Source organism: Rhamphochromis sp. 'chilingali', assembly GCF_963969265.1.
Source record: "Rhamphochromis sp. 'chilingali' genome assembly, chromosome: 9".
Taxonomy (NCBI): Eukaryota; Metazoa; Chordata; class Actinopteri; order Cichliformes; family Cichlidae; genus Rhamphochromis; species Rhamphochromis sp. 'chilingali'.
Genome location: NC_137936.1, coordinates 11,421,083 through 11,433,952, shown reverse-complemented (window position 1 = coordinate 11,433,952; position 12,870 = coordinate 11,421,083). Strand labels below are relative to the sequence as shown.

Sequence of the window (12,870 nt, the reverse complement as noted above, 5' to 3'; positions counted from 1 at the left end):
ATTGTTTTCCTGCTAACCTCCATTTTTGTCACTAGGGGAAATCAAGGTGACTGAAATTTACCCATATCTCTGTTCTTCTGTGTGACTGGAAGTGCTTGCTTCCAACAGGGATTACGCCATACAGGAAAAATACATCAAGAAATTATAGAAGCAGAAACTTTACTCTTACATTACTCTTACTGGACACAACAGTTTGCTAGTGCCTGCTACAAATGAGAGGAGGACAGAAATGTGAACTGCTCTTGGTGACTTTCAAATAAAGTAAGGGGCCGTGAAATGGTATTTTACTTTAAAATTGAACAATCCTGGTAGATATTGGATCCAATTGTATTCTACTGTGCAAAAATCTTGAATCATGTCTTTATCTTTTTCCTCCAAGAAGACAGACTTTCTTGTAATTTTTAAAAATTTTTTTGATCAATAGTGCTCCAGGCTTTCTGAAGGCCTTTCAAAGTTTTTCATTAAACCATTAAAAGTCGCCTTTTCTCTCCAGTCCTTGTACCTGACCATTTTCAGAGGAATTTTTGTTTTGTTAAGCCCTTTAACACTGACCTATGATACATTCAAGTATATGAAAAAAAAGTTACTCGACTCAAGGATGAACTACTGTTGTGGATTCATATAACTTGTATGTGAGTATCTTGGCATTATTAAGGAAACTGGATACATGGAGGACAAAAGAAGTAGCAAGCCTAAAAAGAAAATGAACAGACTTGAGATCCATCCACTCTTCATTGAATCAAAAATTCTTAATGAAGGGAAACGGGGTAGAAAAGGCCAAATACCACTGGGCTGAAAATTAGCGGCTGCAGGGCTGACGGAGTGATGAAAGCGCATTTGAAATTTTTGGTTCAACCCGTCTGGAGGAAGTCAGGAAAAACATACAACAGTGAGTGTCTGGAGCCATCTGTAAAACACAGTGGAGGCTGTGTCATGATTTTGGCTGTATTTCATTCACTTCAAATTTTGATCTATCAAGCAATACCATCAGGAAACTATCTGACTGGCAGCACTTTCATTTTTTTTAACATTACGATCCCGAACAAACCGTCAATGCAGTAAAAATATACCTGGATAGAGAAAACACACAGTGAAACACCATCACTCAGACACAACAGTCACTGTCCCCGGAGTCCAATCAGCAACATTGCTGAACTGAACAGGCAGCCAACATCCAAAGAAGAGCTTTGAATGTCCTTCAAGAAGCTTTGAGATCTATTTGATAGGTTTGTAGCATAAACCTATTCGCTGGAACGTTAAGACAATATAATTACACTGCAAGCAAGACGCAAGTAGGCAAACTTCTTCATGTTACTCGTGCACGGGAGAGAACCGTTCCTTCGCTTGACCCCAGTAGCTCTCGTCCGTTCTCCCGTACCACTGTTCTTTTATTGAGGTTACATGAATATGCATAAGTTCATTAACATATGACGTCTACATACACACAAAGAGTACCTTGCCTGTGTGTGTGTGTGTGTGTGTGTGTGTGTGTGTGTGTGTGTGTGTGTGTGTGTGTGTGTGTGTGTGTGTGTGTGTGTGGACTGCTGATCAAAGGGTCAAACATCCTTGGTCAGGAAGAGGGTAGCCTCCCCCTCACCCTAGATAACACGGTGAGGAAGTCCTGCAGTTCATCTAAACAAAGAGCACTTAGACTAGAACAGACGCAACTACGTTAATCCTACCATAAAACAATAAGACACGGTATGACCTCTCATGCTCCCAAAGTGCTGTCTAATACACACAAAGTTTGCAGACTATCAAGGATCAAAACCTCTACCAATCTACAACTAATTACAAAACTCTAAGCATATATAAGTAAATATTTCTAAGCATAAATGACAATCAACAATACAAATCTAACACTATTTCTGAGGATTACTTCAGGAAATGCCAAGAAAGGTTTGCTTAGAGAGTTCAGGCTGTGCTCAAGATAAAGTTGGTCTTACCAAATGTTGAGTTTTAAGCTCAGTAGAATTTAATTAACTCTCTCTTTGCCTTATATATTGTATTTCCATGGATGTTTGCGTGTTTCAGTAAATCATTGCACCCCTTTTTCCATTATCCTAGCAAAATATAAAGAAATAAGGGGGGATTTAAGACTGTACTTCTAAATTACTAATCTAAGACACTTTTCAATGACTGAAATATCCCATCTTTTTATTAACTACTTTTAGGGCTGCCACAAACAATTATTTTGATAGTCGACTAGTCACAGATTATTTTTGCGATTAGTCGACTAATCAGATCATGCAAGTATTAGACGTAAAACTACAGCTTATTGCACCAGCAGCATCTGCTCTTATATAACTATCATTAGCTTACAGCTTTAAGTGTTTAAGGTCTGTGCTAACTAAAAATAAAGACAAGATGATAGTTTATTAAATTTGAATGAAATTTGCAGATTGTTTCAGTGAAGTTTAATAAACTCCTTGCTATCTAAAATATAACAGGACACCGGAGTATATTCTGGAGCATCTCACACTTCTGATAATCAGCTGTCTGCTTGACGTTTATTCAGCTGTGTAAAAACTATAACTTTGATCTCAGCCAAACCGATTAACTCAGGAACAAATAAAACACTAAAAAAAAGCCAAACAATAACATTTCCAAGTTATCTAAGTGACTCATATATCATGTTTAACCTGAGTAGCGAAAGACCGCGGTGGGTTTGAAAACGATTTGCCGGGAGTCCGGTGTTCTCACGGGCTCTAGTGAGCCTTGCCCCCGGCTAGCTATCGAGCTAGTGGGTAACAGACATCTCCGAAAACGTCGGAGCGCTTTTGAAAATATGTGGTGTCTTGATAAACTGAGCAGATATTTGAGGTTTACACAGCTACATTCTTGCCTGAAAATATGTTAAACGTTTATTTTGTGACCCAGAAAGAATAATAAGAGTAACATTAAAACTAACTAGCTGCCGCCATTGTTGGAAACTGAGCTGGGCTGCGCTATGAATTCTGGGACCAGTGTTGCCAACTCCTCAGTAAGGAAAATCGCTATTGGTTGTCCTAAAAGTCGCTAGAAGTCGCTAAATGACGTCATCGCCTAATTTGCATAATTGGTCATGCTAATCTAATTGTAACCCATGTTGTTGGAGAGAGAAATAACATCGTGGAAGAGACATAAAGTGAGTAAAAAACGTCCTAAATGCATTTAGAGTTTAGAACTACAAATTAAATTTCTTTTAGCAATTATTGTTTTTTTAATGTCACAATTCCAACCCTGCTCCTTTACCCGGGCTTGGACCGGCAAAAGTGACCCGAAATAGGCGCTCTGGTGGAGTTACTTTGTGTCTGTGTTTATAAGTAGTTTTAAACCTTGTAATCCACAAAACAGCATAAGAGTAAAAGAGTAAAAGAAGAACTGACTGCGTTACAGCACCCGCTGCATATGGCTAATATGCAGTCTCTGGAGAACAAGCTGTGCGAGCTTCGGGCACGGATCTCATTCCAGCGAGAGATGCGGGACTGCTGCGTGATCTGCCTCACAGAAACCTGGCTATCGGACAAAGTACCGGACTCCGCAATACAACTGCCGGGGTTCTCTGTGCACCGCGTGGACAGGTCACAGGATCTTACTGGGAAAAGCAGAGGCGGTGGTGTGTGTTTCATGATCAACAACAGCTGGTGTGATTATGCGAACGTGCACCCGGTCAAATCCTTCTGCTCACCGGACCTGGAGTACCTGATGATTAAGTGCCGGCCATTCTGGCTACCGAGGGAATTTACAGCAGTGATTATTACGGCTGTTTACATTCCCCCACAAGCCGACACTGACCGTGCACTCAGGGAACTGTACAGCGCGATCAGCAGCGAGGAAACCGCACACCCAGAGGCAGCGTTTATCACAGCCGGAGACTTTAATAAGGGAAACCTGAAGAAAGTCTCACCAAAACTCCATCAACACATCCTTTTCAACACACGTGGAAACCGGCAACTCGACCACTGTTACACCTCTTTCCGGGATGCGTACAAAGCCCTCCCCCGCGCCCCATTCGGCCAATCAGATCACTGCTCCATCCTGCTCCTGCCCGCCTACAGGCAGAAGCTGAAACAGGAAGCTCCAACCCGGAGGGCGGTGCACTGTTGGACGGACCAATCGGAGTCTGCGCTGCGGGACTGTTTTGATCACGCGGACTGGGAAATGTTTCACGTGGCCGCCAGAGACATTGATGAATACACAGACTCAGTCTGTGGATTTATCAGGAAATGCGTGGAAGATGTCGTCCCATCCAGAACAGTCAAATCCTTCCCAAATCAAAAACCCTGGATTAACGGAGATGTTCGCGCGGCACTGGCGGCACGGAACACCGCCTTTGCCTCCGCGAACACATCGGACTACAAACACGCACATTACCAACTCCGGAAGACGATCAAAGCAGCCAAACGTGAGTACAGGGACAGGGTGGAACAACAGTTTGACAACCCTCGGAGTATGTGGCAGGGACTAAACACGATCACAGACTTTAGAGGGAAAACCAGCACACCGCAGACCACGGCCTCTCTGTGTGAGGATCTAAACGTATTCTACGCTAGATTCGACACAGCGAACACCATGAGACCGGACAGTGTGCGCACCGCGGATGACGTCAGTGCGCACACTGTGTCTGAGGAGGATGTGCGGAAGTGCTTCAGGAAGGTGAACGCGCGCAAAGCTACTGGTCCGGACGGGATTCCCGGCCGCGTCCTCAGGTCATGCGCGGCTCAGCTGGCTGGAGTGTTCACGCACATCTTCAACCTTTCCCTCTCTCTGTCTGTAGTCCCAGCCTGCTTCAAAATGGCCACCATCGTCCCTGTACCCAAATCCTCCACCATCTCCTCATTGAACGACTGGCGACCTGTAGCCCTGACCCCCATCGTAAGCAAATGCTTCGAGAAGCTGGTCAGGGACTTCATCTGCTCTGCACTACCCGACTCACTGGACCCTCTACAGTTTGCATACCGCCACAACAGGTCCACTGATGATGCCATAGCCCTGACACTACACACTGCCCTGTCACACCTGGAGAAGAGAGACACGTATGTGAGGATGCTGTTTGTAGATTACAGCTCAGCATTCAATACCATCGTTCCCTCGAAGCTGGACAGGAAACTGCAGGATCTAGGACTGAGCAGCTCCCTCTGCAGCTGGATCCTTAGCTTCCTGTCTGACAGACGCCAGGTGGTCAGACTGGGCAGCATCACCTCATCCCCCATCACACTGAACACTGGTGCTCCACAGGGGTGTGTACTGAGCCCTCTCCTGTACTCACTCTACACCTACGACTGCACAGCCACTAACAGCTCCAACATCATTGTGAAGTTTGCGGACGACACTACAGTGGTGGGTCTTATCACCAACGGTGATGAGACGGCTTACAGGGAGGAGGTCAGCGCCCTGACCCACTGGTGTCAAGACAACCATCTCACCCTCAACGTCGCAAAGACAAAGGAGTTGATAGTGGACTTCCGGAGGTGCAGAGAAGTACACACCCCCATCACCATCAACGGCGCTGCTGTGGAGAGAGTGAGCAGCTTCCGGTTCCTTGGCGTACACCTGGCTGAGGATCTTACGTGGTCAGTACACATAAACAAAACAGTGAAGAAGGCGCAGCAGCGCCTCTTCTTTCTCAGGAGACTGAAAAGATTCGGCATGAGCCCCCGCATCCTCAGGACCTTCTATCGCTGTGCCATTGAGAGCATCCTCACTGGATGCATCACCACCTGGTATGGCAACAGCACCGCCTACAACTGCAAAGCTCTCCAGCGAGTAGTGCGGTGCTCTGAACGGATAATTGGAGGTGAGCTTCCCTCCCTCCAAGACATCTACAGGAAGCGGTGCCTGAGGAAAGCGGGGAGGATCCTCAAGGACTCCAGTCACCCCAGCCATAAACTGTTCAGACTGCTTCCATCAGGAAGGAGGTTCTGCAGCATCCGGTCCCGTACCAGCAGACTGAGAGACAGCTTTTTCCATCAGGCCATCAGACTGCTGAACACGTCATAGACACCTCAGCTTCACTACTGGAACTTCAACATTATGCACTCCACACTGTATATAAATGCCACTTGTTTTGCACATATTCAACTCTGTATATTTTATATATTTTATTATTATTATTATTTTATTTTTTTACTATTTAATTTGTAAAAATGTGTACACACACACACACACACACACACACACACACACACACACACACACACACACACACACACACACACACACACACACACACACACACACACACACACGTAGGAAAATATTTAGTATACACATCCAGAAATGCATACACTATTATATATTGTACATATATTTATTAGTTTCAGGTTGGCCATTCTTGTATTTTGCTCGTTTGTGTTGTTGTGTTTGCACATCTCTGTTGCTTGTGGGGCTCGCACACAAGAATTTCACTCGCATGTGCTGTGCCAGTGTGCCTGCACATGTGATGTGACAATAAAAAGTGATTTGATTTGCTTGTTGAGAGTAAAAGCGATACGTGCTTTCACGTCTTATTTTAGCGATTTTTTTTTTTAGAAAAAAAGTCGCTAAGGGGTCTGAAAACTCGCTAAATATAGCGACAAAGTCACTAAGTTGGCAACACTGTCTGGGACACAGCTCCTTCTTCTTCGGGGTTTAACGGCAGCTGGCATCCTTGTACATGCAGTGCTGCCATCTTCTGTTTCAGTCCGTTATTACACTCTTAAATCCTACTACTTATTCCTGCGTCTTTTGGTATCTTACACAGCTTCAAACGACGCGTCGACTTAAATCAGTCGTTGACGATTTTGATAGTCGACGTAATCGTGACTAGTCGACTAATCGTGGCAGCCGTAACTACTTCTGCAGCAGCACAAAGTCAGACATGTTGATCAAGGCCAACACCTTAATCATTGCTTGTTTCTTAGAAAATTTAGCATTACTATTTTACAGTTTGTCATTTGGCTCATGTGTCTCATCTGATCATTTATACATGAAGTACAAAGAGTTAAGAGACAATATTTATTGCTTGACGACACAATAAATTTATCTTGAATATAATTACTGAAAGTTAATTTCAATAGACTGAGCGTGTAATAGGCTAAGCTTCACTCCAATAAACATTGTCGAGTGAAGATGATAATTGCTCAACCTTTTAATAATCTCCCTTTCATCCATTCAGAGACACTTACAGACATATTCCAAGTTAAGTACTTTTGGCTGAGCACATGCATTTGGAATAAGGCCAGTTTACAACGACACAATTATAGAAAATAATTCCTTTGAGAATAGAACAAGTGAACAGTATGATAAATTAAATTGTTTTTGTGGTTTTTAAAGTGCTTTAGGGGCATTCCCCGATGCAACGTTTTTAACTTGGGAACTACTATTTCTTCCTATTATTTTGGAAATCTTAACATTTATACTTGATATATTTATAAATATAAACAGCATTATTTGTTGTTAGCTTTCCTATAAAGATTTGCTGGGATTACACAGAACATCTTGTGCGCATGCAAAATATGAAATAAATATGAAAATAATAAATATGAAATAAACGCTGATCAATTCAAAAACTACAAACGGTCATGCAAAGTTACCTATGTCAATATATTTTTAATTATGATACTTTACTTTATTTCATTAATGCTCCACTCAGAGCCCATAAGAGTTTCACAGAACATCTCAAAGTGGTTAATCTTCGCCGACCATAAATTAAAAGGCTGCGTCTGAAGCTGCCGCTGCTGCTATTCGTAGTCCCTCATTACTTGCTGATGATAGATTATATGCCTTCAGTTAATCATCAGCAACTAGGAAACATCAACAAACATGAACATGCTGTGAATATGGAAAGCTCTGCTCCCTGAAGCCATTTGGATTTTGATCCAGACAAAGTCATGCTGACAAGAAGCTGATGTCAGTGTGTTGCAATTACAGTACACTTCACATTCTGAAATGCATTTAGACCAGAGGAGCGAAGTGCTGCCTCTGTCTCGCAGTCGGTGATTAATATGTGGCAGCATCGTGACGCTGAAATGCTGAGTTCTGCGTGTAAAATGTTTAATAGAAATTACAGACAGCAGGACGGCACACATCCAAAGACACACATGAAACAAACAAACATACAGGCAAGTATGTTTTTAAAAAATGATACAAAGTACCTTGTCCTTCGGGAGTCTCTCCGAGAGGATTGACTTCAACTTGAGTGGCGTCGACTTTCAGGAACAGATCATAGAGCCTCTTAATCTGATCTGCTGCCTGTGAGGTCCACAGAGGACAGTAATTACCTGATGGTTCGGCTCTGAGTAGTCAGCCCTGACAAGGCTGCTCAGCCTCCCACACAGGCTACATAAAACATGGCAAATCACCTTCAACATCGCCGTGTCTTTTTATGGCATTAATGTGTAAGGAAGGCAAAGTTAAATTACCTGGTGTTAGCACACCTTTCACTTGATTGCACATAGATGTAGTATCGATGCATACCTGTTTTGCTAATGTGCCTTTTGCATTTAAAAAACTGATATTTACAATGTGGAAAACAAATGTTGTCAGTGAGAATACGGGATATTAAACACGACTGCACTTAAACATTATCAATGAAATCCTCCTTTTAAAAGGAACCTCTTTTTAATTCTCTATAGCTTTGCTTCTTTAGTGACAAAGGCAGTCTGACAGTGCAGACAGATGCGCAAAAAATTGTATCTGCACAAGGTCCCGTCGCCACACAGCTCCTTCAAAACAGTAAAGGTATTTTAGAAATGCTGTAATTATGTCTGAATTAAACAGCTTGGCAACTGACAAACAGCAACCAAGGAGAAGCGCACTAACAATGCACACAACTAACCAATCATTTTCTATTTCTCCCATTCCCTGTTTAAAATCAATTTCCTTTCAGTATCCAGCAAAAACAGGCCATAAAAAAGGATGCAATAAAAATGTCATCAAATCAAGTTTGCTTCACAAAGGCAGATTTGATTTTTACTTTTTTGTAATTTATATATTTCATTATTCTATGTGCTAGGATTTGAGTTATCTGATTTCTCATGCCAGTCAGAGCTTGTGCAAAAGAAAACAAATTAAGCCCTTTTTATACTGGACAAACATCTGACTTTTCTCTACAGCGGGAAAGGGTACAGCTGCATTTATCATCAGTCAAATGACTCTAGTCTGCTTGACGGCGTTTCTGGGTATTTATCGGCTCTGCCTTCAATCTGCAGTGATGGAAACATGACTTGCAGATTTTCTGTCCTTTTCCAGCACAAAGCTGTGACGTCGGCTTACATTCTTGACATGGCATGCAAGGCCAAAAGTTTGTCTGCTGTGTGGCTTTAGGCCCACACTGTGAAGCCTTTCATAGCTCACAGACACTGTAAACACACCTGTCACCTCCCCGGCAAGGTGCCGTTAACCCACAGACACAATTCAGCCTTTTTTTATACTGTATATGGGCAACAGCCTGCATGGATTTGCTAACAATAGCAATCACACAAACCAGAAGTTAACTGTTTTTTCCAGTGCTCGTGACGGCAAATGTGAAACAACACATAGAAAATCTGAATAAAAATCAAAATTTGTGTAAATTTGCCCAGAAATAAATACTTGAAATTTTGCCATAAAAATAGGGTTTAATACTAAGAGGCAAAAAAAAAAAAAAGATCTAAAGTAATCTTAACCGAGCACACATTTTATTCAGACTGTGAGCTTTGCCTACTGCTGTGCTAATCTTCCTCAGCTTTATTTTCAGAGCAAATGCCTGAACATGACTCAAAACTTTGGGGAGAGGAGAGAAAATGTTTGTTTCACTGTCCTCAAAATCATAACTGGCCCACTGAGATGAGTTTTAGTGGCTAACGCATGATTCACTCACAAAATCAGTGTGTGCCATGTTCTACCAAATAATGATATCGTTAGTACTGTAAGCTCCCTAAGCCTGGCACAGTGCTGTGCCTCACTGCCAAGTATGACAACAGACCACCTGGCAAGTCAGCATAGTATAATGACACTTCACAACTTGCCTCTGGAAAACTAATAATAGCCAAAGTATGGCCTATTTATGACTGGGCAAGCATCTGCCTGCCTACATATATATGAATGTCAGAATCACTGATCCTTCTTTGTGACTTTAAAGCCTTCCATGGGCCCATTACCTGTCTCTGCAGAGCTCCTTTGAAACCCAAATTAGCTGCCATGCGAAGTGCCTGGTCGTCTCTCACACCTTCAAAGATATCTATGGCTTCCTGGTAGATTTGTAGAGAATATGCAAGACAGAGGAAGACAAACAAACGAAGACAAGAAGTAAACATTAGGCTATATCCTAAATAAACTATGCAATATATTTCTGATAATCATACACAGAATGGACCAACTCTCTAACAGCAATAGGCTGTCTATGAAGATGATCACAATACCTCCCAAAAATATATCTAAAAGTGCTCATCACACTCATCAAACTTTTTATAAATGCTTATGATTATCTTATTAATGAGTGCTTATTTGTAGTAGCTGAAGCAATCCCTGAGGTACTAGTGGAGCATCTGCACATGTACGAACTGTTTCTTTCCTAAACCATGTCATTCATTTTCCTTTGTAGACCACAAAATACGTAAACTGTACAAAACCAGAATCAGACACCAGAGTTATAGCTTGCACAAAGCAGGAGTACAGTAACATGGTGTAACATAATAAAATTTCAGGGAGCATATCCATCACCAAGACCAATGCCAGTTTGCAAAATTGAAGAAAGTGATCCAGATCTATCCTTTTAGATCCTTTACCCACATTCCACTGGGTTTTTATAACATGCAGGTAATTTATGCATAATGCATCGACTGATCTGTGGGAAGTTCTGGGCATGTGTGTTTATTAGGATTGGGCAATTGGCTCCATATTCAAATCGTTCTATCCTCCCCCTTTAGCACTGCTGATGACTGATAGCATCATTGTTGGCAGAGGAGGTTATCCGTCCTCCATAAAGCAGAGTGTGTGACCCAAAAAAGCACATGGTTCAGAGAGAAACGGTGGCTGATTAGAAGCTGAACATATATAAATAAGACTTGCTGGCTCTTTTACTTATTTACCTCACACCTACAGTTTTATTCCATTTAAAATATCTCACCTGCTTCTTCTGCACTTTTCACCAACTATTCCTATGCACGTTCTTCACTGACAGAAACCCCCGCGGGGAAACAAAAAGTTAAGGAGACCATATATAAAGAAACTGCAGTCACATTAAGCTCCAGGATAAAGGAGGACAAAAAGTCAGCCTGGCAGCCTAATATATCCTCCTGTTTTCTCTCTTTTGATGATGATGGATCAGTGTCAAGTCCGGGCATGAACCTGTGTGCACGCTCCTGTGGAGGCACGTCTGTGTTCCAAGTGCTGGTTAGATGTGGAAGTGCAAAATCAAACTGTAGTGAAGCAGATTCAGTTTATTATGAATCTCATAGTAATGATAATTTCATGTATCAATGTGGAAATTAGGTTTTTATTTAAAAAAAAAAGTCAACTTGATGGTGCTCACTTTGACACCATCATCCTTCAGCAAAACCCAAGTGTTTGCATTTCATCTGGTAGGAAACATGACTTCAGCAGCCTAATCTTCACTGCCCATCTCCTATTTACAACATCATTACTGCTTCACCTATTGGTGACATCTCATCCATCTGTACAGACAGTCTGTAGCACCAAACAGGGCTGGACAATAACTATTTTAATCATTTTGTTTGATAGTAAAACCACGCATTTCTCATTTATAGAAACTCTACAGTCTTTGGTGAAGTTAATGTAACGTAATTGTCTCAGCTTGATGTTTCACAACGCACATTAGCAAAATAAGATACACGTATATAACCTTTGGAGGTAGCCATCTGTAAACGCTTCAAGGTTACATCTGCTAACGACGATGAGGCCGTGCTGTCGAGAAGCTGTAAATAAAATCTCATTAATGGCAAAAGAAAACATCGAAGGCTGTGTGTGTTTGCACATGTTAAACTCCAGTGTGTTCCTGTATGCGTGTGCCGTGTTCAGCTTCTGCTGTGTGTGCGCGAACAGATCTCAGCTTCCATCTGGAAACTCGGTATGATTTCAACACCCCCCCCACCAAAACCTTTATCAGTTTTAAAGTAAGATGGTGAGGGGATTATAAAGAGCTCCACTGTGCCAGTAAAGAACAAGCATCATGGTAAGATGTCTAATTCAAGGAAGTTTGGACTGCTCTCAAGTTTTTTTCCCCCCCTCTTTCTTATTCTTGTAGCTGGTAATCACTGACAACTTAGAAATGACTGAAAAGCAGAAATGTTATACCTTAAAGATGAGTTCTGGGGTGCTGGCAGCCACCTCCTCGATATCCATACCTCCCTGGGGGCTTCCTACCATGACAGGACCATTGAAGGAGCGGTCCATTAGGATGGCAAAATATGTCTCCCTGGTAATATCCAGGGCCTCAGCAACCATCACCTGCACATTGCAAAGCAAAAACAGAGGGGCTGGATAGAAGAAGGTAGCTATGTTACTGATCTGACATCACTAAGAAAACATTATTATTAAGGGGAAAAAAAGGGAAATAAGTCATTTGTGTTCCCCTTTATTCCGACCAGTATTTACAAAAACTCCGAAAATGTTTAACTTTATCTTTTAAAAGTAACACATTTACAACTAGCTGTACAAAACAAGAACATAAGCAGAGTGCAGAGATTGGCACAATCTACGTGCAACAGCTCTGAGGAAATGTCATCTGTTATCAATAAAAGAAACAGAGGCAAATAGAGAGGGATTGTGTGTTCATTCAGAAAGAGGGGCAGGAGGAAGCAAGCAAGAAGCCCATTTGAAAAGGAAAGGAAAAAAAGACTTGACAGGAAACTATCAGTTCTGTGGTGGTTAATGGGGTGCAGGTTTGGTGGAAGGGGTGTTTGTTTG

General features: G+C 42.1%; 1 protein-coding gene across 1 annotated transcript in view; it reads right to left on the bottom strand.

Annotated features, from left to right (window-relative positions):
• Positions 1–12,870, bottom strand: part of suclg2 (succinate-CoA ligase GDP-forming subunit beta) — a 108,813-nt gene that overhangs the window by 55,783 nt on the left and 40,160 nt on the right. The window contains exons 5-7 of the mRNA XM_080890872.1: positions 12,259–12,411; positions 10,104–10,193; positions 8,118–8,214 (exon numbers count right to left, since the gene is read on the bottom strand). Of these exons, the coding sequence (XP_080746998.1) occupies positions 8,118–8,214; positions 10,104–10,193; positions 12,259–12,411 (340 nt within the window). The remainder of the gene's footprint in view (positions 1–8,117; positions 8,215–10,103; positions 10,194–12,258; positions 12,412–12,870) is intronic.